At 40.6% G+C, this 26,644-nt stretch overlaps 1 protein-coding gene across 8 annotated transcripts in view; it reads left to right on the top strand.

The window, feature by feature from the left end:
- Window positions 1-26,644, top strand: part of NTRK2 (neurotrophic receptor tyrosine kinase 2) — a 348,034-nt gene that overhangs the window by 72,378 nt on the left and 249,012 nt on the right. For all 8 annotated transcript variants that reach the window (XM_077248960.1, XM_077248958.1, XM_077248956.1 and 5 more), the window contains 3 exons: window positions 1,491-1,627; window positions 1,713-1,845; window positions 3,144-3,446. In XM_077248960.1, the coding sequence (XP_077105075.1) occupies window positions 1,491-1,627; window positions 1,713-1,845; window positions 3,144-3,446 (573 nt within the window). The remainder of the gene's footprint in view (window positions 1-1,490; window positions 1,628-1,712; window positions 1,846-3,143; window positions 3,447-26,644) is intronic.

The raw sequence follows: 26,644 nt of genomic DNA, 5'->3' as shown, positions 1-26,644 counted from the left end.
GTGTGCCTGTGGAGGCATACATACTTACTAGGCTGTGAGAAGCGGTTCAGTGATTTCCTCTACAATAATCACATAAACGCAAGAAGCCTCAGTCTGCTTTGGTATAACTTTGTCAATATGAAAAGTCATTCAACAAAGTCTCTTCTTGAGCAGCAGTTTTGTGATCACCTCTACAGGAACTACAAAACACAGGAAGCCTCAGAAAACTAACCAATGACCTCTATAGGGAAATGTTGAGGGCACCGGGCAGGAAAGAATCAGTCTGCATTGGACCAACTTTAAAATTTTTTGCATATGAAGAAAGGCCCTTTCGATGTCATTCAGAGAGGTCTAATTAAAACAATATATTGAAACAAATTATTAATTTCTAGTTTGTTTTTATTTTATTTTGTTTAGTGTTTTTTTTTTTTTTTTTTTTTAGTTTGGTTTGCTTTAGAGTCTTTGCATAAATTTTGGAACATATAGCCTAGGTGAGATTCTGCTCTGAGATATAAACATCAGTTTGAAGAATTGTTGTTGACAGAAGATGTCCTTAAATCAGAGTATTTTGATGCATGATTCATGTTTAAATCAAAAGTGTACCTTCAACAAACTGCATAAATCGTACAGGCAATAAGAAGATACTTTCTAATAGATCTTATCAGAGAGATCAGCTTCCTTTCCCACTGATCAGACACTAATTCCCATCCCCCCGCCTCCTGAACTCAAGATTCACTGTGAAAAAGCAGTTTGGGTCCCTATTTAGGAGACGGCCAGCAGGAGTCATGTGACCTAGCCCATTATCCTCTACGGAGAGTGGTTAGGAGGAAAGGAAACAAGTGTTTACCTCACATCAGAGCTTGGTTCAGATCAACACAGCTCAGCTCTGCTGTATAATGTCCTCCATGTTGCTGTAGCTTGTCTCTTTAATCTAAAAAGTCAATGAAGAGTTGATATTCCCCTCTCTGTGCTGTGATATCTATGGGAGAGATCACGGCAGCTCATCTCCTCATCCAGGGGAGAGCCTGGAGAGGGGGAAGCTGGAGAGAATGCAGGATATAAGTCACAGAATGGCCAGAAATGGGGTTATTCCTCATGTTCACACACAGCACCTTATTCTAAAAAGTTACTTGAAAGCACAGGTACCCTTTAATTAGAAAAGGGTGTATTTACTTCTATGATAGGCTGTTATCAGTATATGCTTTTTGACCTATTTAGATGAGGAAATGAACGATAGATATAGGATCTTTATAAAATACCCAATTGCCTTGGCTTCATCTTCGTACAGTGGAGTAGAGAACTTATCGCAGATCCTCTAGAATGGAAAGTGGCATAACTTTACCAAATATAATTTTTTGAAAGGTGAAGCCTTTATAATATGTTATCATGGACTCGAGTGACTGTGTGCCAGAAGTATTGATGTTAATATTTGTTGGATTGTAAGTTTTTGCTATTGCTAATAATCACTAGTCTTGATTCTGAACTCACAGTCCTGTCTTTGTGTTTCACAGTTGTGCCTAAAGCCAATACAAGCACTCAAGAACTGACAGTCCTGGAAGGAAACAGTTCCATAGTGTACTGTGAGGCTACCGGACTACCGGATCCCAATGTTTCCTGGGATATATCACAGCTTAAGTCTAACACTTCGGTAAGCGTCAGCAAAGCGTAGGCTTGGTAATTCTATCAAGCTGAGAAAAAATATGTCATTCTTCTTCTTCTTGTGTCTTCTTCAGATAGAGACTGTAAAGCATGGCGCTTACCTCACCCTGAAGAATGTGACGTCCGTGGACAACACAAAAACTCTTATCTGCATAGCTGAGAATGGTGTGGGTGAAGAGCACGTATTTGTGGAGCTCAATGTACATTGTAAGTAAGGATTTTATAGAGGCTTCACTGGAATCTGTCATCAGCTGTTTGCTACCTCATTTGAGAGCCGCATATGATAGGGGCAGAGATCCTGATTCCTGAGCTGCTTGCTGTCATTTTGATAAAATCACTGTTTTATCTGCTGAATTCTGAGCTCTGTATTGCAGCGTTGTGCCCATGTATAGTATATACGGAAAGCTGCCAATCATGGGTAGTGGTGGGGTAATACAGAGCTCATGAATATGGAGGACAACTTGGCAGCAGGTTTTCTAGTCCTCTAATGATAATCTCCTGCTCATAAAACAGTGATTCTATCAAAACTGCATGTGAAGTAATCCAGAAATAAGAAGAAACAACAAGCATTCCAGTAAGCGATACATCGCTGGAATCTGTATCCCTATATCATGCTGCTCTTCATATAGGTGGCAAAAACCTGGTGATTGATTCCCTTTAGTGCTTGCATGTGAAAGTAGAGATATATATCTTTCTACGGATGACATTTGTACTGAATGTATGGGTATAAGCATTACACAACATACCACAGGTTCTGATGGGCGTCTCTCTGCACTACCTATGCATTTTACATTACTTTCCCAAAACTTTTATGGCCCATGACATGAGCCATTGTCTTATACAATCTTGAATACCTAGAATTCTAGATATTAAAAGTAAAAAAAAATATGTCACCTATCTTAGAATTAGCTCCCTGTGATGAGGATTTGACTCTTGTAGCAATCCTTTGCAATGCTATGACATCAGTAATGTCACAATAGCATTTAGAGCTGCCCCCAGCGAGGAGAACCACAATGATCTTTAGAACAATGGCCTTCAACCTGTGGCTCTATAGGTGTTGCAAAATTGCAGTTTGCAGCCTGCCGTCACAGTCACAGCCTTCATGGACTGTGGTCACGTTCGATAGACCCATGATGTCTCATTGCTCCTCAAGCTTCTATGCTCCCGTTTAGAGAAGCAGAGGTTCAGTAATTACTGCCATCCTATCTATTCAATACATCATCATATAACTTGATTTATTATTATTTTTTGTCCTGGTATGATTAGCATTTTAGTGGTTTATGGTGACAATTGTTACAACTTTCCTATAGCACGAAGCAGCTGTCCTGCTTGTTTTATGGTTAGGATGGCTGCCAAAGAACAGCTTTGATCTAAGTAGACCAAAGCCACTTGCTGCTTTCAAAAACTGAAAATGTTTGTGCTTTTCCTGTTATTTTACTATATCTAAGTGTTTACTTGTTCTCCTACTAGTAACAAAGACAAATTCTGCTATTTCTTTCTTTCAGTTCCTCCAAACATCACGCTAATCGACTACCCAACTAATGACCACAACTGGTGTATTCCTTTCAGCATGAGGGGTAACCCAATTCCTAATCTACAGTGGTTTCACGAGGGAAATGTGTTAGGTGAAACTGATTTTATTTGGAGTACAATTCATGAGTCAAGCAACATGAGTGAACATCACGGCTGTCTTCAACTAGATAGTCCAACACATCTGAACAATGGGTTTTATACTTTACGAGCGGAGAACGAATATGGGAAGGATGAACGTACAATTATGGCGCACTTTATGAAAAATCCTGGCGATGGTAAGTACGATTGACTTTTCCTGTTTTTGTTATTTTTCATTTTTCGATACCTGCCAAACTTTTTTTCTGTACCCCACAAAAAATAAGAAACAAAATACTAAGTTTACTCTTTTTCTCTTTATAATGACAATATGTGCAATTATGTTGAGTTCAGAATTATTTGGACAGATACAGTTTTCATAATCTAGTATCAGTAAACCTGATAATGGATGTGAAACTAAGCCATCCAAACATGATTAAAGTGTATACTTTCAGTTTTACTTAAAACATTTTACAAAAAATATGGCATTAACCAGGGATTAATTCAGGGATTATTGTCAGTTTTTACATAGTCACTCCATTTTTACATGCTGAAAAGTAATTGGACAATTGATATTTAAGCCATCTCATTGTCTAGTGTTGTTTAATACCTAAATTATCAGATAGCTAAGGTCTAGTGTTAAGTGTTGGATTTGTGATTAACTATTCATTGGATCTTAATGGTGGCACATCAGCATTCCGGTACTTTTATATTGGAAAAATCAAAAGGCTTAAAAAAGTACAGACAGCTAAATTGGATGATCATAAAATTCTCTTAAAAAAGACCTTTCACCAGTTTGTGCATGTTAAACTGGCCACATCATGAAATAGTTGCTGCAAAATTTAGTAAAATTAAGTTTGTTTTTTTAATATCTCCTGTTCGTTGCAGAGATATTACCATGTAAAGTTTAGCTTATCATTTACATTACAGTTCAACTGGACATTACCAGAGATTTATCTCTGGGATCCTGTACTTCTTCCACAGTTTGAAGCAGGACACTCCCAGCTCTCACCCTCCCCCCACACTGACAGCACTGCGAGATGAGATCTGAAAGTGTAATGATACTGTACATACCTCAACTCTGCTGTATCTCTACACAATAGCTGTGGCTATGTATCATTGCAAACACTTCTGGATCATATCTCACAGTAGTGTCAGCTCTGACCGTCCCACAATATTGACTGTGATGAGATGAGACCTGGAAGTATTTGTAATGATTTGTAACTTAGCTCAGCTCCCTCTCTGCACAGTAGCTACATATATTAGTGAGGAGGGTAGGGTGTGTTCATTTTTCCCCTGTATGGTGCTACCTGTTTTTGACTGGTCGACATCACACAAAGGAAAAAGTAAACGCCCCAGAGATGAATTTTTGATAACTCTCAGTAGATCTTAGCATAAATTATAATCTAAACAGCATCTTAGCTAAAAAAAGGATAATATTCTTCCTGACCTGGTCTCAATCTGATTGGACATACATTTCATTTACTGATGTTTATTATGCACTGAGGTCTGTCTAAAACAAAGCAAAATAATTGGAGGGGAGGGAAGACATAAAAAAATTATAAAATATTGTAATCACCTCACCCCTCACCTGTCCTGCTGTCTCAGCTCCCTGCCCTTTCCTCAACTCATTCCTTCTAGTTTCCTGATGCTGACTTGTAACTACACATATCATTGCATTATTACATTTTAAAAGGTCATTCTTTATATTATAATGAAAATTACAAAGAGTTTGCAAAAAGGAGCAACGTTGCAATTTACTTGTTACTAACAATCCTCTTCATTCTGAAGAACAAAGGAATTTTTAATTTTATAGTATTCTGTTTCTTGCCTAAGTTACAGACAGACTGCAGAAATGGCCATTCTTGTAAACAAAGAGCGCAGCGCTCGAATGCTCTTTGCTATAGAGCGTGCAAGTGTGGCTCTAAAGCCACTGCTCTCTTTCAGTACTGCCGAGTCAAAGCTGACTCTGCTTGCAGCATCAGACAGTGCACAGTTTAGACTAGCGTCAGTACCATGTCGCTGGTCTGAACTGTCAATCATCAAGAGCTTACTGCCCCCTGGCAAGCAAAACCCTGGTAAGCAGGCGAGCTGTATGCTACTGGAGACATATGTTGAGAACAGCCCTTTAACCACAAAAAAAGTTGCAAATTCAGTTTTTTTGGAACCAATTTACTCATCTTTACAGAAGACAAAGTTGAAAGCAGAAAAGCCCACAAGCAGCAAATAATGACGGCTATAATAAAGGCCTGGATTATCTGAAGGGTGAACTCAGTAAGAGTTCTAGACTTTAACACTAGAGATGAGCAGATCAATCCGCAGAGTACTGAGTTCAAGTCGATGAAAAAAAATGAAATTAAAAACCGCCCAATCAACATTTCCCACAGCGCTTCAGCATTTGAAATCAAGATAGCATTCTTTTGTGTGGCCGTGCAGGCTTCCTCATAATTTCCTGCAGCTACAACATTTTATGGATTGTCATACCAGTGATGGTCAGTACCTGGGTGTCATGCCTTGCGATTCCATCTGGCGCTCCTGTGCTCTTCTGTCAGTGTCTCTGTCTGCTGAGCTATAACAGGTTCAGTCGCTGTCCGGGTGCTGATTACCTTATGACTTTGCCCATTCCTTTCGGACAGCAGGTGTTTTTCATTTGTTATATAGCCTTTCCTATCATTGCAGATGCTTTTATTTAAACCTCCGCCCTGCTAGTCTCCTCTGCAGGTGATAGTCTTTAGTGGATTCTGCTTGGAGTTCTTTTCCTACATCTGGGTATTTGGGCCAGTCAGATAAGGGTACTGCTGGTGTTTATTTCTTATGCTGCACTTTTCCTCGGTTCCTTAGGAGGCACGAGATACACTCGACGGCCTTTCAGGGAGCCAGGTCCAGGTTGTCATTTTTAGTTTTTCCTACAGGTGTTATCCAGCTTGTGCTAAAGCCTCTAGGGCCCGCATTACTGGATACTAGTCTTTACAGTAGCCGGGTGGGGTTTGTGCAGTTTATTCACAGTTACAGTAGATCCTTTTTCCATGTTCTTACTACCACATGTGCATAACACTGGGCCATCTGAGATTAGATGTTCCCATTGTAGCACAGTTTGTGTGACAGAGTTGTTATCCATCTCCAGAGTCACTGAGTAAGTCTTTCCCTCACGTAGAGTGAAAGCTCTTATGGTCAGTAGAGTCTACTCCCTCTTGCCTGTAGAATGTAAGCTCTTATGATAGCAAGGTCCACTGTCTCTTCTGTAGAGTGTAGCTCTTATGATCAGAAGGTTCCTCTCTCTCTCTGCCTCTCTTATCTAGAGTGTAAGCTCTTATGGTCAGTAGGATCAACTCTCTCTCACCTGTAGAGTGTTAGATCCTATGATCAGCAAGGTCCACTCTCCCTCTCTTCTGTAGAGTGTATGGTCAGCGGGTACTCTCTCTTTCTGCTTTTCTCCTGTAGAGCGATAGCTTTTATGATCAGCAAGGCCCACACTCTCTCTTATGTAGAGAGTAGGTTCTAATAGTCAGCGGGGTCCTCTCACTTTCTCTCTCTCCTGTAGAGTGTTAGTTCTTATGATCAGCAAGGTCCATTCTCTATCTCTTCTGTAGAGCGTAAACTCCTACAGTCTGCGGCGCCCTCTCTCTTTCTCTCCCTTTCCTGTAGAGTGTAAGCTCTTATGATCAGCAAAGTTCACTCTCTCTTCTGTAAAGTGTAAGCTCTTATGCTCAGCAGAGTTCTCTTTCTCTCCTCCCTCCATGTATATTTTCCAAGCAATTACTTAGTTTTGAGATTTTTTCAAATTTATTCAACACAAATCAATATTTTTAGAAACATGATGATGCTAAGTCAGTGAATTAAAATTTTAAAAGATGCACTGGCCTCTATTTTACACCTTCCCAACAGGTGATGTACATGTATGGCACACATCAAGTGTGGATGTTACAGCTGGCACCTGCCTCCAATAGCAGTGATCAGAACTAGCTAAGTCTGACAGAGACAGTCAAATGGTTCTAACCTGCATTTCGGGGGGTTTTGATACATAAACATGGCAAGAGAAGGACTACAGAAGACCTGCCTATGGCATTCATTTCAAGGAGATTGTTAATTTCACTATATACTGGAAAAACAAAGTATTGCAGTATATAGTGAAAACAAGTTCAAATCTCCTTTGGAGTTTGAAAAATGTATAAGAAGTATTTTAAATAAATGACAAATTAAAAAAAACAAAAACAAAAGCCTAATATATTTAATGATCCTCTTTTTATCAATCCAAATCTGAAAGTCTTCCAAAATAAAATAAAATGTTTCACTGACATGGTAAATATCATGAAGAAAAAAACCCAAAAGCTAGAATTGCCATATTGTGGACAGCGTACCTCCCCAAATAATGCAAAGTACCCCAAAGTGGTACCAATAAATTTAAAGCTCATCATGCAAAAGACCAGCCCTTATTTTGTAAAACCAATAAATTATAAAAATATATACTTTTGTTATTGCCTTAATTGTGCTAACCTGCGGAATAATGTTGCCAGGTTATTTTTCCAGTTCCTCACTTCATTATATATTATAGTTAATAGTTCAATTCAAAATTCAGAAAAACAATCCTGCCCCTGTGTTGGCTGACAAATAAGAAAGTTATGGAAAAATAATAACTAGCAAATATCAAAATTGGCTTTACATTGTTATAGTATGTTTGTCCATTTACTTTTCAGCTAATATAGTGTAATTCTTTATGATTAAATATTTTTGTGTAATCAGCAAATTTAGGTTGAAAGTTTAAACTTTAATCACATCTTTAATTTAACACCATTGTACTGATGTACAGATTAAAAATAGTAGGAAAATCAGTAACAATTGTAGTTTGTTCTATGCCTGCTTTTTATTTTGTGTGTTGTCATGACTGATAAGTATATTTGATTATCCTGCACCTATCAGTCCTGTTAGTATAATATTGAAGGAATTTTGTTTTTGTCATTGTTCTGCTGCCATACAGTACAGCTATTGTCTCTCTTAGGCCGGTGTCACATTTGCGAGTGCAATGCGAGAAACTTGAGCGAGTCTCTCACATCAATACCCGGCGGCTCGGACTGGAGCGTGCGGCTGCATAGAAATACATGCATCTGCATGCTCCGGTTCCGAGTGCCGGGAATTGATGCGAGAGACTCGCTCAAGTTTCTTGCATTTCACACACAAGTGTGACACTGGCATTAGAAGAAATCAGGCAATTTAGCAGCAGTTCGTAATCTTCCTCCCGGTAGCAAATTATAAACCTTTGGAACCTCTAACTTATAGCCTAAAGATAGATCCACAGAGAAGCCTCTGGTAATTTGAATCTTCCCAGAATGTTGCATATTATTATCAAATCACTGTAAAAAAAAGTGCTTTAGGCCCCATTCACACAACTGTGTTGCACGTACATGTCTGTTTTTCTCCGGTATCACAAATGAAAAGTGCCAATACAAGTGATTGGGTCCGTGAAAACAGGTACAGCTCATGGCAAAGGATAGGAGAAGCTTTGTAGTTTATTTATCCATCCGTGAAAAGCACTAATGGTAAAAACGGACACACTGATGTCACACTGATCCAAAACACTGATGTCACACTGATCCAAAACATTGACGTCACACTGATCCAAAACACTGATGTCACACTGATCCAAAACATTGATGTCACACTGATCCAAAACACTGATGTCACACTGATCCAAAACAATGATGTCACACTGATCCAAAACATTGATGTCACACTGATCCAAAACACTGATGTCACACTGATCCAAAACATTGACGTCACACTGATCCAAAACACTGATGTCACACTGATCCAAAACACTGATGTCACACTGATCCAAAACATTGATGTCACACTGATCCAAAACATTGATGTCACACTGATCCAAAACACTGATGTCACACTGATCCAAAACATTGATGTCACACTGATCCAAAACACTGATGTCACACTGATCCAAAACATTGATGTCACACTGATCCAAAACATTGACGTCACACTGATCCAAAACACTGATGTCACACTGATCCAAAACATTGATGTCACACTGATCCAAAACATTGATGTCACACTGATCCAAAACACTGATCTCACACTGATCCAAAACATTGATGTCACACTGATCCAAAACATTCACGTACAAGTTTAAACATGGACCTGTGAATGAGGTCTTATATTAAAAATAGGACTTTTTTATTTCAGTTCTTTAATAGGTATAGTGGGGTCCTCTGTCGCTCTCATTGCTTGTTTAAAGTTAACCTTTCTGCAGGTTTTTGCCAGCTCATTTGAGATCAGCATGATGTAGGAAAAGACACCTTGATTCCAGTAATGTATCACTTAAAGGGAACCTACCAGCAGGATTGTGCTCAGTAACCTACAGGCAGTGTCAGGTCAGCGCCGTTATACTGATTACAATGACACCTTGGTTGATGAAATTCATCTTATGGTTATTAAGATGGGAATTGCTACTGCACAGGAGCGGCCGGTGCAATTTTGGAGGAGGATTTATTTTTCTTCTCCAGTAAAATGGCGCCGCCGGTGCACGTGCAGTAGCAGCTATGGGATCACAGCTATATACACTGATAGCTGCTACTGCCCTGGCGCAGCGGGCACATTTTCAAATTACATATTTTTTTCTAGCTGAATAATATGATGAACAGTTATTATTACGTCTGGAACCTGCCTGCAGAAGGTTTTTTGTACAGATATTCATTAGGCGAACTATGGTGGCAGGTCACTGAGGGATCAGTAACCTGTCAGAAGTCTGCATTATGAGTAGCTAAGCAGAGCACCACATAACGCCACATAAAGACCCCCCCACCCACAAGCCACCCCACAGCACGAGCATATCATTAACTAAAAACTGAAAAATAAAGAATAAATAGCAACCATAAGATGGATTTGATCAACCAAGGTATCACTTTAATCAGGATAGCGGCACCAACCTGACACTGTCTGTAGGTTACTGTGTACAATCCTGCTGACAGGTTCCCTTTAATATACTGGGTGCAGCAGTTGTAATAGAATCTGAGTTTTCTCTGCTGTGTCATGGAGCAGAGCTCAGAAAGCTGACCTCGCCCACAGCAATGATTAGCAGCTTTCTATGTACAGTGTATATTGACAGAAAGCTGCTAATCAGTTCTGATAAATATAACACATACAACCTATGTAACACATATTTCAGATTGTGATTGAAGGGTTGAAGGGCCGTTTTCTGTATATGATCTTTTCGTTTTTGCATGCGCCAACATACCATACTGTACATGCTCGGTATGACGAATTCAAGTATTATTTTATTTCAAGGAGATTAGACTATGTCATAAAAGAGACTTTTTTGTGGTCTGGCAGCTTTGACAACATTAGTTTTCAATGGGGAGATGGATGCTCTGGGCTAAAATTGTGAATTTGCCAAGTAATTTTAAAAGCTATAGAATTCCTCACTGTCATCATTTCTACATGTGTATGTACTGACATGGTTCTCATGTTCATCATAACGTAATGTCATGGCAAAAAAACCCTTTAGGTTCCTGTATAAATCTGTGTTTAAGTGAACGACAGAACCCAGATTCCAGCACTAATTTTAATGACAGCACATATACGATATAGGCTCTATTACATTCTGCATTAGGACTCCAAGTCTAGATATGTCACAGACATTTAGCACATAGACATTTTTGCACAATCCCCTCAGAGCCTGTATCTTTGAGCCTGTCACAGAAGAAGAAGTGACCAGGCTCCTCGCTTCTTCTCACCCTACAACCTGCACTAGTGACCCTAATCCCTCACATCTCCTTCAGTCCCTCTCCCCAGCCTAACTACACCCTATTCATCTAAAATATTTAACCTCTCTCTTTCTAACAACAAAATCCAATGGTCATTACTCCATGCTGGTTCTCCTGGATCTCTCTGCAACATTTGACACTGTGGATCACCCTTCTCCTCCTCACCATGATTCGTTCTGTCTCAAGGACATCGCCCTATCCTGGTTTTCCTTCTACATCTCTAACCACTCCTTCACAGTATCTTTTGCCAGCTTTTGTTCCTCTACTCATTCCTTTACTGTCGGAGTTCCTCAAAGCTCAGTCCTAGACCCTTTCCCCTTCTCCATATATACTGCCCCTATTGGCCAAACCATGAATAGATTTGATTTCCAGTATCATCTCCATGCTGATAGCACCCACTTATACACCTCTTCAACTGTCATCAGTCCCCCTTTAATATAAAAACCAGGGATTGTCTGCTATTTTTAACATCATGTCCTTCTATCTGAAACTGAATCTCTCTAAAACTGAACTCCTTCTGTTTCGTCCCTATACTAACTTACCTATTACCGACCTTTCAGTTTCTTTGGGTGGTTCAACCATTACTCCCAAGCAGCAAGCCCGCTGTCTTGGGGTCATTCTTGACACAAAACTTTCCTTTATTCCCTATATCCAAACACTAACTCGCTCTTGTAACTTGCAACTTAAAAACAACTCCAGAATACGACCTTTTCTTACCTTTGAAACTGCAAAACTGTTACTATCGCTCTTATTCACTCTTGCTGCAACTCTCTTCTGATCGGTTTCCCTCTTACCAAACTTTCTCCTCTACAATCCATCATGAAAGCAGCAGCCAGGGTTATATTTTTGTCCAACCACATCACCGATGCCTCTACCCTGTGCCTGTCATTGCACTGGTTTCTCATTTGCTACATAATCCAATATAAACTTATTTCTCTCACCCATAAAGCACTCCACATTTCTCCACCACCTTATATCTCCTTCCTTGTTTTTGTCTATCACCCCATCCGTGCCCTCCATTCTGCAACTGATCTAAGACTAACATCCTCCATAATCCGAACCTCGCACCTCAATCTCCAAGACTTCTCTCGTGCTGCACCAGTCCACTGAATGCACAACCCCAAACGATCTAGTAATATGCTCCTTCCTATGCATCTGTCTCCACATCCTCCATGCACCCAGTAACACACAATAACTTCACTTAAACATATCCTAGTTTATGTCTGGAGCATGCAGCTTAATATGAAAATTCTTATTATAATAATCATGGCTGGACCATACATAACAGAACGTTCTACCTTTTTGTCCCCCTATTTCCTTATAGATTGTAAGCTTGCGAGCAGGGCCCTCACTCCTCTTGTATATAACGGGAGTGATGGAACCACTGTGCCGTGGTCTGAGAATAGCCTGGAGAGGCGTAACTAGGTAAGCACCTCAATTTTCACTAGAGCCCCTGATGGTGGGGTTAGGTTTGGCTCCAGATAAACATGAGGTGCTTCTCCAGGACAGACCACAGATGCATGGCAGCTGGCCCCCAATGGACTAGTAGTTGGAACGGCCCAGAATGTAAGAACAGCTGATGCAGGCAGGCACTGGCAGGAGCAAACTGGTACAGCTGATACACAGGTTGGCACAGCAAGTGCTGGTGGATCCAGCTGATATACAGACTGGCACGACAGGTACAAGCAAGTCCGGCAGATATACTGGCTGGCACAGCTGGTGCAGGTGAGTCTGGCTGATATTCAGACTGGCATGGTAGGTGCAGGCAGGTCCAGCTGATATACAGACTGGCGCGGCAGGTGCAGGTGGGTCTAGCTGATATGCAGGTGTCGACAGGTCCGGCTTATATACATATAGATATGGAAGGAGCAGGTGGGTCCGTCTGATGTATAGACTGGCACAGCAGATGCTGGTAGATCCGGCTGGTGTACAAATTGGCATGGCATGTGCTGGTGGGTCCAGCTAAAATGCAGACTGACAAGACAAGTACTGGTAAGGAGGTTAGGGACAGAAAGACACTAGCAGACTGGTACCTGAGAACTAGCAAGCATATTTGGGAACAATCTAACAACATTGCACAGGTACCTCCATGCAGATGGAGGTGCCTTAAATAATAAGTGTCTCCCAGCCATTGGCTGAGGACACTTTAGAACGGTGTGTGACCCCTTTAAGAAGCCTGGGGATCTGCATGCTGTGTGCATCCCCCTGGCAACAGCAGACGAGGAAGGAGATGGGATAGCTGGACGGAAGCCACGGCGGTGGGTGAGTCGGTGTCCTTGCCGGGGGAGAGGAGCAATGTGCAGAGGCATCGGCGCTACACTGTAACTGTTGGAATATGTTACATTGTATTGTTTTCATTGTCTGTACAAGTCCCCCACTTAGGCTACTTTCACACTTGCATTTTTTGCAACCCGTCGCAATCCGTCGTTTTGGGAAAAAAAGGATCCTGCAAATGTGCCCGCAGGATGCGTTTATTTTCCATAGACTTGTATTAGCGACGGATCGCGACGGATGGCCACACGTCACGTCCATCGTGCAACGGAACCATCGTGATTTGGCGGACCGTCGGCACGAAAAAATGTTAAAGTGAACATTTTTTGTCCGTAGCATCCGCCATTTTCTACCGCGCATGCGCGTCTGAAACTCCGCCCCCTCATCCCCGGACTTTAGACTGGGCAGCGGATGTGTTGAAGAACTGCATCCGCTGCCCACGTCGTGCATAAATTTCACAACGTGTGTCGGTACGTCAGCCCGACGGAGTGCTGCAGAATATAAATAAAAATTATTATTATTAATATACACTCACCGGCCACTTTATTAGGTACACCATGCTAGTAACGGGTTGGACCCCCTTTTGCCTTCAGAACTGCCTCAATTCTTCGTGGCATAGATTCAACAAGGTGCTGGAAGCATTCCTCAGAGATTTTGGTCCATATTGACATGATGGCATCACACAGTTGCCGCAGATTTGTCGGCTGCACATCCCAAAGATGCTCCATACAAGGCAGGATGGATCCATGCTTTCATGTTGTTTACGCCAAATTCTGACCCTACCATCCGAATGTCGCAGCAGAAATCGAGACTCATCAGACCAAGCAACGTTTTTCCAATCTTCTACTGTCCAATTTCGATGAGCTTGTACAAATTGTAGCCTCAGTTTCCTGTTCTTAGCTGAAAGGAGTGGTACCCGGTGTGGTCTTCTGCTGCTGTAGCCCATCTGCCTCAAAGTTCGACGCACTGTGCGTTCAGAGATGCTCTTAGGCCTACCTTGGTTGTAACGGGTGGCGATTTGAGTCACTGTTGCCTTTCTATCAGCTCGAACCAGTCTGCCCATTCTCCTCTGACCTCTGGCATCAACAAGGCATTTCCGCCCACAGAACTGCCGCTCACTGGATTTTTTTTCTTTTTCGGACCATTCTCTGTAAACCCTAGAGATGGTTGTGCGTGAAAATCCCAGTAGATCAGCAGTTTCTGAAATACTCAGACCAGCCCTTCTGGCACCAACAACCATGCCACGTTCAAAGGCACTCAAATCACCTTTCTTCCCCATACTGATGCTCGGTTTGAACTGCAGGAGATTGTCTTGACCATGTCGACATGCCTAAATGCACTGAGTTGCCGCCATGTGATTGGCTGATTAGAAATTAAGTGTTAACAAGAAGTTGGACAGGTGTACCTAATAAAGTGGCCAGTGAGTGTAGATATTGTGGCTCCTGGGATTTATAAATGCTTAATTATTTACATTTACATCATAAGGCAGGGAAGGAAAGTATGAAGCTGGCTCAGGAGTTGAGCCTGGTTTACTGTATACCAGGCAAATGCCACCTTGTTACATAGCAAACACCTGCTTGTAACTGCAGCGATGGGAGCTTGCTACCATCTCTGAAGTTTAACCATTTAAATGCCGCTGTCAACCTCTGAATAAAGTAAAGAAACTTGGCACTCAACTTGGTTATATAGATGGTATTGAATATGCTTTTTATTTCAAATAGCAGTCCCAATAAAATAATAAACGTTTCGGTCTGCCATAGACCTTCTTCAGTAGACCGACTGCTCAAGAGATAGGTGTGAAGGATGTCTCAGGATATAGTGTAGATCCTTGTTATAAGGATACTAGTGGATCAAAAAGGACTGTAATGGTCGCTCACATTTAGTTTTAGAAGATAGGATTGTTTACAGGAGATAGATTTCCAATTGTGGTATGGCGTGGCTATTGGCAGTAACAATCTATAGATAGATATGCACCAGGATAATACATCTAATGTAGGTAGAATAGGATAGGGTAACCCAGTGGGTGAAGGCTTCACCATGTACAATGTAAAAATTACGGTGTCAGCAACTAGCGGCGGACACCGCGTTGTGTGGCGTACACAACTCCCTACACTTAGGTACGCTTCCTGTATGGCACGACCCACTCATACTCCACAGTATTCTGGGGACGCAGTACTATTGATGCATATAACGTCTTGTGGTCGTAATTTATACATTGTACATGGTGAAGCCTTCACCCACTGGGTTACCCTATCCTATTCTACCTACATTAGATGTATTATCCTGGTGCATATCTATCTATAGATTGTTACTGCCAATAGCCACGCCATACCACAATTGGAAATCTATCTCCTGTAAACAATCCTATCTTCTAAAACTAAATGTGAGCGACCATTACAGTCCTTTTTGATCCACTAGTATCCTTATAACAAGGATCTACACTATATCCTGAGACATCCTTCACACCTATCTCTTGAGCAGTCGGTCTACTGAAGAAGGTCTATGGCAGACCGAAACGTTTATTATTTTATTGGGACTGCTATTTGAAATAAAAAGCATATTCAATACCATCTATATAACCAAGTTGAGTGCCAAGTTTCTTTACTTTATTCACGTCTACTGGTTTGGGGAACCTACCTTGTGCACCAACACAGTAGTGCCACGATATATTACGCTGTCAACCTCTGATGACAACATTAAAATTACATCATTACTGGTGCATGCGCACAAGTGCTCCCATTAGCCCTCTGATCATGGAAACTGATGGTAGCCCATGGCCTGCTGAAGGCCCCATAACTGCTGTCTTGCCCTGTGAATCTCAGCTCCATATGAGAATTTCACTATATAATGCAATAATATGGTATTGCAGTATATAACATGAGCTACCAAATGATAACATGTGCAAATCATCTAGGGGGACTAAACTAAAACTAAAAAAAAAAGTAAAAAGTAAAAATTAGAAATGAATATTTAAAAATATTTGTATGTTTTAATCGCCCTTTTTTTCTCCACTTAAAAAACAAATGAAAAATGTTACAAAATGTGTCCAAAAAAAGTACGATTCATAAAAATATAAAATAATTTACATTCCAAAAAAGAAAAAAAATTAGACTACTAATATTGCCAAATCAAAATCTCATATGTGTTAGGGTTGGCGGAACGAACCGAGTATATATATGTATTATTAGGTGCGTTCGCAACCCGGGGTCCACCATGCAGGAGAGGAACCTGCTGCTGGCAAATGGCGGCACTATATGGCGGTATAAGTGAACTCTGTTAACTCCACAGAGTCACTAGTAACAAGATGCTGTGCCCTGTTAAGCTCACAGAGGTACACAGCTACCAACCAGAGCAAACTGTGGTCATGCAGTCAGAGAAATCAGACAAACAACTCCTCACTGGAGGTGCCGGTATTCTAGCGCCTTATTTCAGCCAAGGCCCTGAATACACTCATACAAACTCCTCACCGGAGGTGCCGGTATTCTAGGGGCTTTTTTCAGCCAAACCGTAACCGCATCCAGACATGACCACACTGGCACTAAGCTCATAGACATTGGTTTGATACTAGCCCATGGCAGTGCGGCCATGCAAACCTTTTATAGCAGCAACAACTTAAGGACCTTCCTAGAGGACCAATGGGAGCTGCTACAGTACCTGAGAAACTTCAGGACCTTCCTAGAGGACCAATGGGAGCTGCTGCAGTATCTGAGCATGTGACCCCCGACCTCCAATGAGAGGTCTTACCCTGGGCATGCTCAGAAGGGGAAAAGCAGGACTTAGTCCCAGAGACGTCTGCTCGTCGCTGACCAGTACTGGCTACAAAGGCAGAGCCTGGAAGAACAGTAGTAACCAGTCGCCCAGTATCAGCCTGAGCCAGACGTTGGGACCGACGTCTCCGCTGAGCAGGCTCCACTGTGGCTGGAGAAGAATGGGAGACTGCAGCGGAGGTGGTTCGAGATTCCCCCTGTGCAGAGGCGGGAACTTGACACCTAACAATATGTACCTCAAAATTCAGTCAATAAAACAATAAAGTAAGGGTTATTAAGAACACGCCCTCATAATTCTCCATCAATTGAAACATGAAAATGTTTTGGGACTCAGAAAATGGCGTCACAAACAACATTTTGTTATTTATACATTTCACAGTCCTTGGATTTTTTTTCTCCTTTTCCAGAAACATTATATTATAATGTATGAATGGTGTGAGTCAAAACTAAAACTCGTCCTGTAAAATGGCTATGTTGAGAGAAAAATAAAGAAAAGTTATGACTCATGAAACAAAGGAGAGAGAAGAACTAAACTTAAAAACTAAAAATTTCCAGGTCATTAAGAGGTTAATGATGTCAAAATACTTCTTTATTTTAACATCTTAGCTTCTATTTTCATATTGTCTTTTATTCACATTAATTTTAGTGGCTGGTAATATGGAACCATCTTGTTGACTTAACGAGTGACAATATTGCACATGCTACATGCATTTTTTGATCAACTTAAGGCCAGGGCATGCTTCCAGCCACCACCCACAGTATAGTGAGTAGGAATGAGCAGACCCATGGAGTTTCAGATTCTGGTACACGACCACAAATTTATTCCAAAGTTCGGTTCAGGCACCATAACTGTACCCGAACTTGAACCAGAATCTGAGCCTCCTTGAAAACAATGGGGACCCGAACTTTTGATCTGGAAAAATTTATCTTTCTCCTTCTGGAGTTCCCCGGAACTAAGAACATTAAAATCGACTTTTGGGAGAAGTCCGTGTTTGGCGTTTAGTGCCGAACACTAACTAGTATCAACCGCAACTTTTAAGTTCGTGTTTGCTCATCTCTAGTAGTGAGCAATGACTGTAGCCAAGCTTGCACACCCCATGACTGAAAGCTGGTCACTTTTGAGAGAAATAAAGCTAATTCTCTCCCGGGTGCCACAGTTTCAGTACAGCAGCTGGGCATATTCCTAAAGCTATTAATCTGCAGTTAGAAGATCCAGCAGATTCTCTTTAAGCTCCTTCCACTTTTCAATAAGTTAGAGTAAGCCAGGACAAGCATAAAAATGTCAAAAATCGCATTATTTTTTGAATACTAGAAGTTTCAAGCAGTTATAAGCTAGAATTATTGCAAAAACTGTGTGGTGAATCAAGGACATTAACTTTAGTGACTAGTATTATACAACCATCTTGACATTACACTTGACCATGAACATGCTACATAACAAGCATCCCGTAAAATCATTCTGCTTAACCATGACTCTTTCCTATTCTTTTATCTCTTGTCATTTCATTGTTTTACTTTATGAATCCTCTCCACATCAACCAGATTTTGCTTATCTGAAATTTTAATTTCAGTAATAAGACATAAATTACATTAGCACATTAGCAACTGGTGCATATGATATACATAACTGCACAAAAATTTTAAACAAGGGTGGAAAAAATGTTGCAAAGTAAGAATGATTTTAAAAATAGAAGTGTTAATAGTTTATTTTTAGCAATTAACAAAACACAAAGTGGATGAACAAAAGAAAAATCTAAATCAAATCAATATTTGGTGTTACCAGTTACCACCCTTTTCTTTTAAAACAGCATCAATTCTTCCAGATACTTGTACACAACTTTTGAACAAACTTGTCAGGGAGGTTGTTCCAAACTTCTTTGAAAACTAACCGTAAATCCCCAATGGTATAGGATTGCGAAAATCCTTCTGTCTCTTCATGAAGATAGTTCTTAATAACATTAGCAGTCTGTTTGGAGTCATTGTCCTGCTACAGAATAAATTCTTAGAAAATCAGACTCCTTATGGTACTGTATGTTGAATAAATATTTTTCCTGTATTTTTCAACATTGAGGATACCATTAGATGTAACAAGATTCCTAACTCAATTTTCTGAAATGCAGTCCGAAACTTGCAAGGAACTCGCATTGTGACCTGCAGACACATTACTGAACCACTCTCCAGTAGTGTTGAGCATTCCGATACCGCAAGTATCGGGTATCGGCCGATATTTGCGGTATCGGAATTCCGATACCGAGTTCCGATATTTTTGTGATATCGGAAATCGGAATCGGAAGTTCCCAGTGTATGGTTCCCAGGGTCTGGAGGAGAGGAGACTCTCCTTCAGGCCCTGGGATCCATATTCATGTAAAAAATAAAGAATAAAAATAAAAATATGGATATACTCACCCCTCCGACGGAGCCTGGACCTCAGACGTGCAACCGGCAGCCTCCGTTCCTAAGAATGAGCGAGTGAAGGACCTGCGATGACGTCGCGGCTTGTGATTGGTCGCGTGAGCGGTCACATGAGCGGTCACGCGACCAATCACAAGCCGCGACGTCATCGCAGGTCTTTCACTTGCTCATTCTTAAGAACGGAGGCTGCCGGTTACAGCGGTTACTACCAGGGCACGTCAGAGGGTGAGTATATCCCTATTTTTTATTTTTATTCTTTATTTTACACATGAATATGTATCCCAGGGCCTGAAGGAGAGTTTCCTCTCCTTCAGGCCCTGGGAACCATCCAGGATACCTTCCGATACTTGTGTCCCATTGACTTGTATTGGTATCGGGTATCGGTATCGGCGATATCTGATATTTTTCGGATATCGGCCGATACCATCCGATACCGATACTTTCAAATATCGGAAGGTATCGCTCAACACTACTCTCCAGCCCTTAAGTGTACAAAATGCGTTCTGTAAAAAACGAATATTTAACATTTTGACTGATCATTACTGATCACCTGATACCATTTTCCCCAGTCCTATTTTTGTGCATAGATGCGTTAATTTCCCTTGTTTCTTAGTTGCGGGTATGGTGTTTAGACATAGTGTCCTTCAATGAAGACAGCTGCTGGCAGACTTTTACTAACAGTGTAGTTGGGTCCCACTGGGTGCTGCAAGTTCTGAGCTGATGGCACTTCTAGACATCTTCAGACTTAGAAGGGAAGCAACCATTGTCCATTCCTTTGTGTCAGTGTTAAAAAGTACTGGCAGATACTTGGCTATCATGCAATACCATACTGGAGACATGTGATTGGCTCCCAGTTTATTCTGGAACAGGACAAGATAGTTCTAGATGAAATTAGCTATATCTTCAGTGTAAAGAAGAACAAGAAGTTCTGTAAGTGATGGTATGGACCCACAGAGCCTTGATCTCAACATCATTGAGTCTGCCTGGTATTACATGAAGAGACAGAAGAATTTGGACAATAGTGGTATACAAGTGTAACTAAAAGTGATGCTTTGATGGTATTTTGAAAGCAAAGGTGGTTAGTGACCCCAAATATTGATTTGATTCAGATTTCTCTTGTTCATTCACTTTACATTTTATTACTTTAATTAAAAAAAACTATTAACATAGATTTTTTTAAAGCAATTTACTTTGCAGAACTCTTTCCACACTTGCATGAAACTTTTGTACTGTACAATATATATTCCCCTCTAAATGGTTGAATTCAGGACTTTCTTTGAGTGCCATTGCAACAAATGTACAAAATCAATTACATAGCTACACAGTCTGCTTTTACAAACATTTGTGAAATAATGGATCATACTAAAGAGCTCACTGAATTCCATGGTATTGTAATAGAAAGCCACCAGTTCGATAAATCAGTTAGTGAAATGTCTTCCCTTTCAAACTCAGACTTCCAAACTTCCTCTGACATTAACATAAGCACAAAACCTGTGTACAGGAAGCTTCATTGTGTTGGTTTCCATGGCCGAGAATCTACATTCTAGACTTATTTCACCAAGTATAAGCCAATCACTGGATTGAGTGGTGGAAATCATGGTGTCACCTGACTCTAGAGTAGTAGAAATGTGTTCTGTGGAGTGACAACTAATGTTTGTAAATCTAACTGTCCAACGGAAGAGTTTCGGTTTTGCAAAATCTAAGTTTCATTTTAGTATGTCTTTGCAGTGTGGGAGGAAACTGTAGCACCCAGAGGAAACCCATGCAAATGCAAGAACATACAGACTCCTTGCAGATTTTGGCCTTGGTGCAATTTGACACCAAAACTAGAGATGAGTGAACCAGAACTTAAAAGTGTCCAGTGCTAAACGCCGAGCATGCACTTTTCCAAGAAGTCGATTGCAACGTTCAGAGTTACGGGGGAAGAGAGAAAGAGAGTTTTTTTCTTACCCAGACCCAAAGTTCAAGTCTCCATTGTTTTAAATGGGGTTCAGGTTCTGGTTCAAGCTTGGGTAAAGTTCTGGTACCTGAACCGAACTTTGGTATAAAGTTTCGGTTGAGTTCCAGAACCTGAACCAACAAGTTTGTGACCTATCTCCAATGTTTGCTGGGAAAGTTTGTGAGAACCAGAATGAGGCCAGATCAAGGGTCTTATAGACTGATATTGAAAGCCTGTGATCATTACCTATGATTTCCTGTCATTCAGAAGATAAGGTCACAACATGTCGGATCAGTGCCAGATCGGCACCGGTAACAGCTCAAGAAAGCAGCTAGTAAATATATTACTAGGAGCAGGGAACTTGCATTAGTGATACTACTCCAGTGCTGAAATGAAAAAAAATAACTCTGGAATGATGCTTTAATGCTTTAGCATACCTTGACATTTTGGACAATTATATGCTTTCAACTTTGTGGGAACAGTTTGTAGGAGGAACTTTTCTGTTCCAACATGACTGTTTTAGTCATAAGACACATATGCTTATGCAATGGTTTCATTGTTTTTAGTTGAATGTGCACATTGTAGATTGAGAATGAAGGCAGCAAAACCATGAAGAAACACAAATGGAAACAAGGAGGAAATAAATGTGTAAAACAAACCAGATTATATGTGAAACCTCAGATTCTTCATATTAACCCCCCTTTAACTTGACTGATAACTTTACATATTCTTGGCATTCTCTCAAGCAACTTTACCAGATAGTCACCTAGAATAGCTTCCAATAAATTATGGAATGTCCTGCCTTCAGAAAGTGTTACTAACCTTCAGGTGTAGTTATGAGAAACTATTTTAGTAAACCTTTACAAATAGTGCTGAGAGGTATTCCTTTACTGTTCAAAGCCAGAGTTTGTCAAGAACCACTTAACTAATTAAAGAGAAATGACAATCCATAATTATATTAAAACATTAAGGTCAGTCAAGACAGTAAATTCCTAGAACTTTGAAGGTATCTTCAAGTCTAGTCATGAAAACAATGGCTATAATTTAAAGGAATCGGACAGGTACCCCAAACCCTCCAGATCACAAGCATATGTATATTTATATGTATATAGCATGCCTAACAAGCCCTTTCTACTGTATAATTCATTAACTTGTGTGTTAAAAAGCTATTTTTAAATTCTATTTTCAATATGCAGGTAAGTTCCAGACTAGACGGCGGGGTGTTTATTTCCCCAGATTAGCTCTCCCACTGACCATACTACCGTATCACGCACCTGTTTATGTGATAACATGATTTTCAACAGCTGGTATCATCGCCATGTCTTTGCAAATCTTGCGCATTTGTGCGATTTAATCACACTCCAGTACGCCTGTAAAGCAAGTCAGGTGTAAACTTCCTGACTTTAGAGACGCACAGCGCATGTCAGGAAGCAAAGAAAAAGCCTGACATCAGAAGAACAGATGTCTTTTGGTGAGCTTGTGACTGATCTTCGGGTCCTCCATGGGTGTTAGGCTTCTTCTCTGCTTCTGGCTTCAGGGGCGCGCTGACATAGAAGAAAGTCGGACGTCCTCATGAAATTTGCAGAGACACAAGGATGATATATGTTGATAGTTTGGAGGTAATGGAAGACCTGTCAGGTTCCCTTTTAACTGATGATCTAGGGGACACCCCAAAGAAGAGAAGAACAAGAATTAACTCTACTGCAGAGGATACATTCATCAAAGTTACCAGACTCAGAAACCGCAAATTGACAGCACCTCAGATAACAGACTTCATAAATGTTGAACAAACATAGACTGCCCAGAAGAGACCAAAGTAGCCACTACAGATGACCACAAATAAAAGAAAGAGACTTGTTTTTGGCCAAGCAACACAAGGGCTGTGCATTGGATCAGTAGAAATCTAAATTATGTATATTGTGGTCTGATGAGTCAAAATTTGAGATTTTTGGTACCAACAGTCATGTCTTTGGGTGGTGGTGCTTTGCTGGTGACATTGTTGATGATTTATTCCAAATTCCAGGAACACTTACCCACAGCATGGCTACCAAAGCAATGACATGGCTTTCCATCTTTTTTTGCACTTAGTGACATCATCGTTTGTGTTAGAACAGGATAATGAAGTGAAATACACCTCCAGGGTATGTAAAGGCTATGTGGCCTCTTTAATCACCCAACCTCAACCTAATTGAGATAGTTTTGATGTGTTGGCCTGAAGATTAAAAGCAAAGAAGCCAAAATGTGCTCAGCTCTTAAGGGAACTCCTTCAAGACTATTTTTAAAGCCATTTCAGGTGACTAATTGATTATGTTGCTTATGAGAATGCAAAGAGAGTTTAATGCTGTTATCAGAGTAAAAAGTGAGTAGTCTCAAATATCTGAGGTCTAACACATATTCTGGCATATTTCACACATGTTTCTTTACCCCTTGTTACCATGTGTATTCTTTTGTAGTTTTGTGGCTGTCAACCTGAAAGCCTGAATCTATAATGTGTACATTCTAGTAAAAACAAGGAATACCATCACTTGAACAGGTGTGTCCAAAGTTTGACCGATATTATGTATATGCGCAAACGTTTTAGGCAGATGTCAAAAAAATACTGCAAAGTAGCTTTCAAAAATAGAAGTGTTAATAGTTTATTTTTATCAATTAACAAATGTCAATTAACAAAATGTTAAATTAATTAACAAAACAGAAATCTGAATCAAATCAATATTTGGTGTGATTACCCTTTGTCTGACTGTGCTCTACGACTCTTCCCTTCTGACATGGTCCTGGTGATCACTCCTGTGGTAACACTATCTTCTCCCTTAAAGGTCATTTACCGGTCTCTAGTTGTTAGGACACAATTATTACTATCCAATACAAGAAAAAATAGGAATGCACTCACTGGTCTGTTGAAGCAAAAAAAATTTCCTTTATTGGGGCATCTGCAGGAGATGACAGGGAGAACGTGGAATGAAAGGACGACGATCGTTTCGCGCTGCTGCGCTTCTACGGGTCCTAATCATTAGGATGGTCGTCCTTTCATTCCACGTTCTCCCTGTCATCTCCTGCACATGCCCCAATAAAGGAAATTTTTTTTGCTTTAACAGACCGGTGAGTGGATTCCTATTTTTTCTTGTATTGGATTTTACATTATCTCTGGATCTTTGCACCCGAGGGTCTTGATTGTTCAGGCAGTTGTGGCAATAGCAGCGACATTAAGCGGTGGAGGTATAGACTCTGGGTCTCAGCGGTGCCGATTTTTTTCTTTTACTGGACATCACAATTATTACTATGCCTGTCTCCCACAGGCACGAGAATCCCTCTTTATTTCCTGAAACTGCACACTTCCTGCTCCTTGTTCAGTACCAACACATAGCAAGCTGTGGGGGGGAAAGGACACTTCCAAGTGCACACAAATCAGAGGGGAGCATTGTCTCTTAAAGTCATGGCGTAATTCAGTACTTAGCAAGGGCTGACCCCATACACCTTCACAACAGCATCAAATTCTCTAGGTATACTTGCACACAGGTTTTAAAGAAACTCAGCAGGCAGGTTTTTCCAAATATCTTGTAGAACTCAGCACAGAGTGTGGATGTAGGCTTGTGCAAATCCTTCTGCCTTATCATGTAAGTGAAGACATACTCAATGATGTTGTGATCATATTATTGCTCTCTGGGTGACATATCATCAGTTCCAGGACTTCTTGCTTTTCTTGACACTGAATATAGTTTTTAATGACATTGGCTGTAAGTTTGGGGTCAGCTACAGAATACAGTTTCCAGCTACAGAATACATTTAGAACCAATGAGACATCTGTCCTGATGATGTTATATGATAGATTAGTATCTGCATGCATTTCTCAACATTGATAACATTTATCCTGACCAAATTCCCTACTCCTTTTGCTGAAATGCATCCCAAAGCTTGAAACAAACCTCCATTATGCTTCATTGTTGCCTGCAGATACTCATTATTGTACCACTCTCCTGATTATTGCGCTAGTAAACAAATTGCCTTCTTTTACAGCCCAGTTTTTAAATTTTTACCTCACCAGTTCAGTCCAGAGCACATAGCTTTTTGGCAGCAATTTTTCCATGAATAATAATAATAATAATTTTTATTTCTATAGCGCCAACATATTCCACAGCGCTTTACAACTTATAGAGGGGACTTGTACAGACAATAGACATTACAGCATAACAGAAATCACAGTTCAAAATAGATACCAGGAGGAATGAGGGCCCTGCTCGCAAGCTTACAATCTATGAGGAAAAGGGGAGACACGAGAGGTGGATGGTAACAATTGCTTTAGTTATTTGGAAGACCACTTCTGGACAGACTTCTATGAACAATAGGTCTAGCTGAATCTCACTGGTTGCTAGTAGTTTTGAGCTGATGTCACTGTTGAACACCTTGCAGTTTTAAAGAGATTTTAGTATGATTTTTCTTTATTTTACTGCACTTGGTGAACAATGCATCTACAATCCCCAACATTTCTTGGATAAAATCCCTCCCTGGGCTCACCGCCGAAGCCCACATCTTTCCTGGCACATGGCAGCTGTTTTGAACAGTGACATGTGCCCGGAATAGCCACGGGTGGAATCACCCGCAGATATTAACCCCTTAAATGATGCTGTCAAATGCTGACAGCGGCATTTAACCCACACTTTCAGCCATAAGGATGGAACTCTGCCCACCGGTGACCCCCTCACGTGATTGCGGGTCATTGGTTCGTTGGCATGACAACCAGAGGTCTCCTGGAGACCTCTATGGTTGTCACTGCCGGATTGCTATGTGCACCACCCGGAGGTCGGCACTCATAGCAAGTGAGTAATTCTACTATATAGAGGCGATTTGATCATCGCCTCTATGTAGCAGAGTCGATCTGGTTGTGGCAGCTTCTAGTCTCCCATGGAGACTATTTAAGCAAGCCAGAAGTAAAAAAAAGTTTTTAAAATATAAAAAAATGAAAAAAATATTAAAGTTCAAATCACCCCCCTTTCACCCCATTCAAAATAAAACAATAAAAAAATAAAACATACACATATCTGGTATCGCCGCATTCTGAATCACCCTCTCTATCAATAAAAAAAGAGTTACTTTTTTTTGGTCACCACGACATTGAATTAAAATGCAATAACGGGCGATCAAAACATCGTATCTGCACTAAAATGGTATCATTAAAAATGACAGCTTGGCACGCAAAAAATAAGCCCTCACCCAACCCGAGATCTGGAAAACTGAAA

Source organism: Ranitomeya variabilis, chromosome 1 (genome assembly GCF_051348905.1).
Source record: "Ranitomeya variabilis isolate aRanVar5 chromosome 1, aRanVar5.hap1, whole genome shotgun sequence".
In the NCBI taxonomy this organism is placed as follows: Eukaryota; Metazoa; Chordata; class Amphibia; order Anura; family Dendrobatidae; genus Ranitomeya; species Ranitomeya variabilis.
This window is presented reverse-complemented; position numbering and strand designations above follow the sequence as displayed.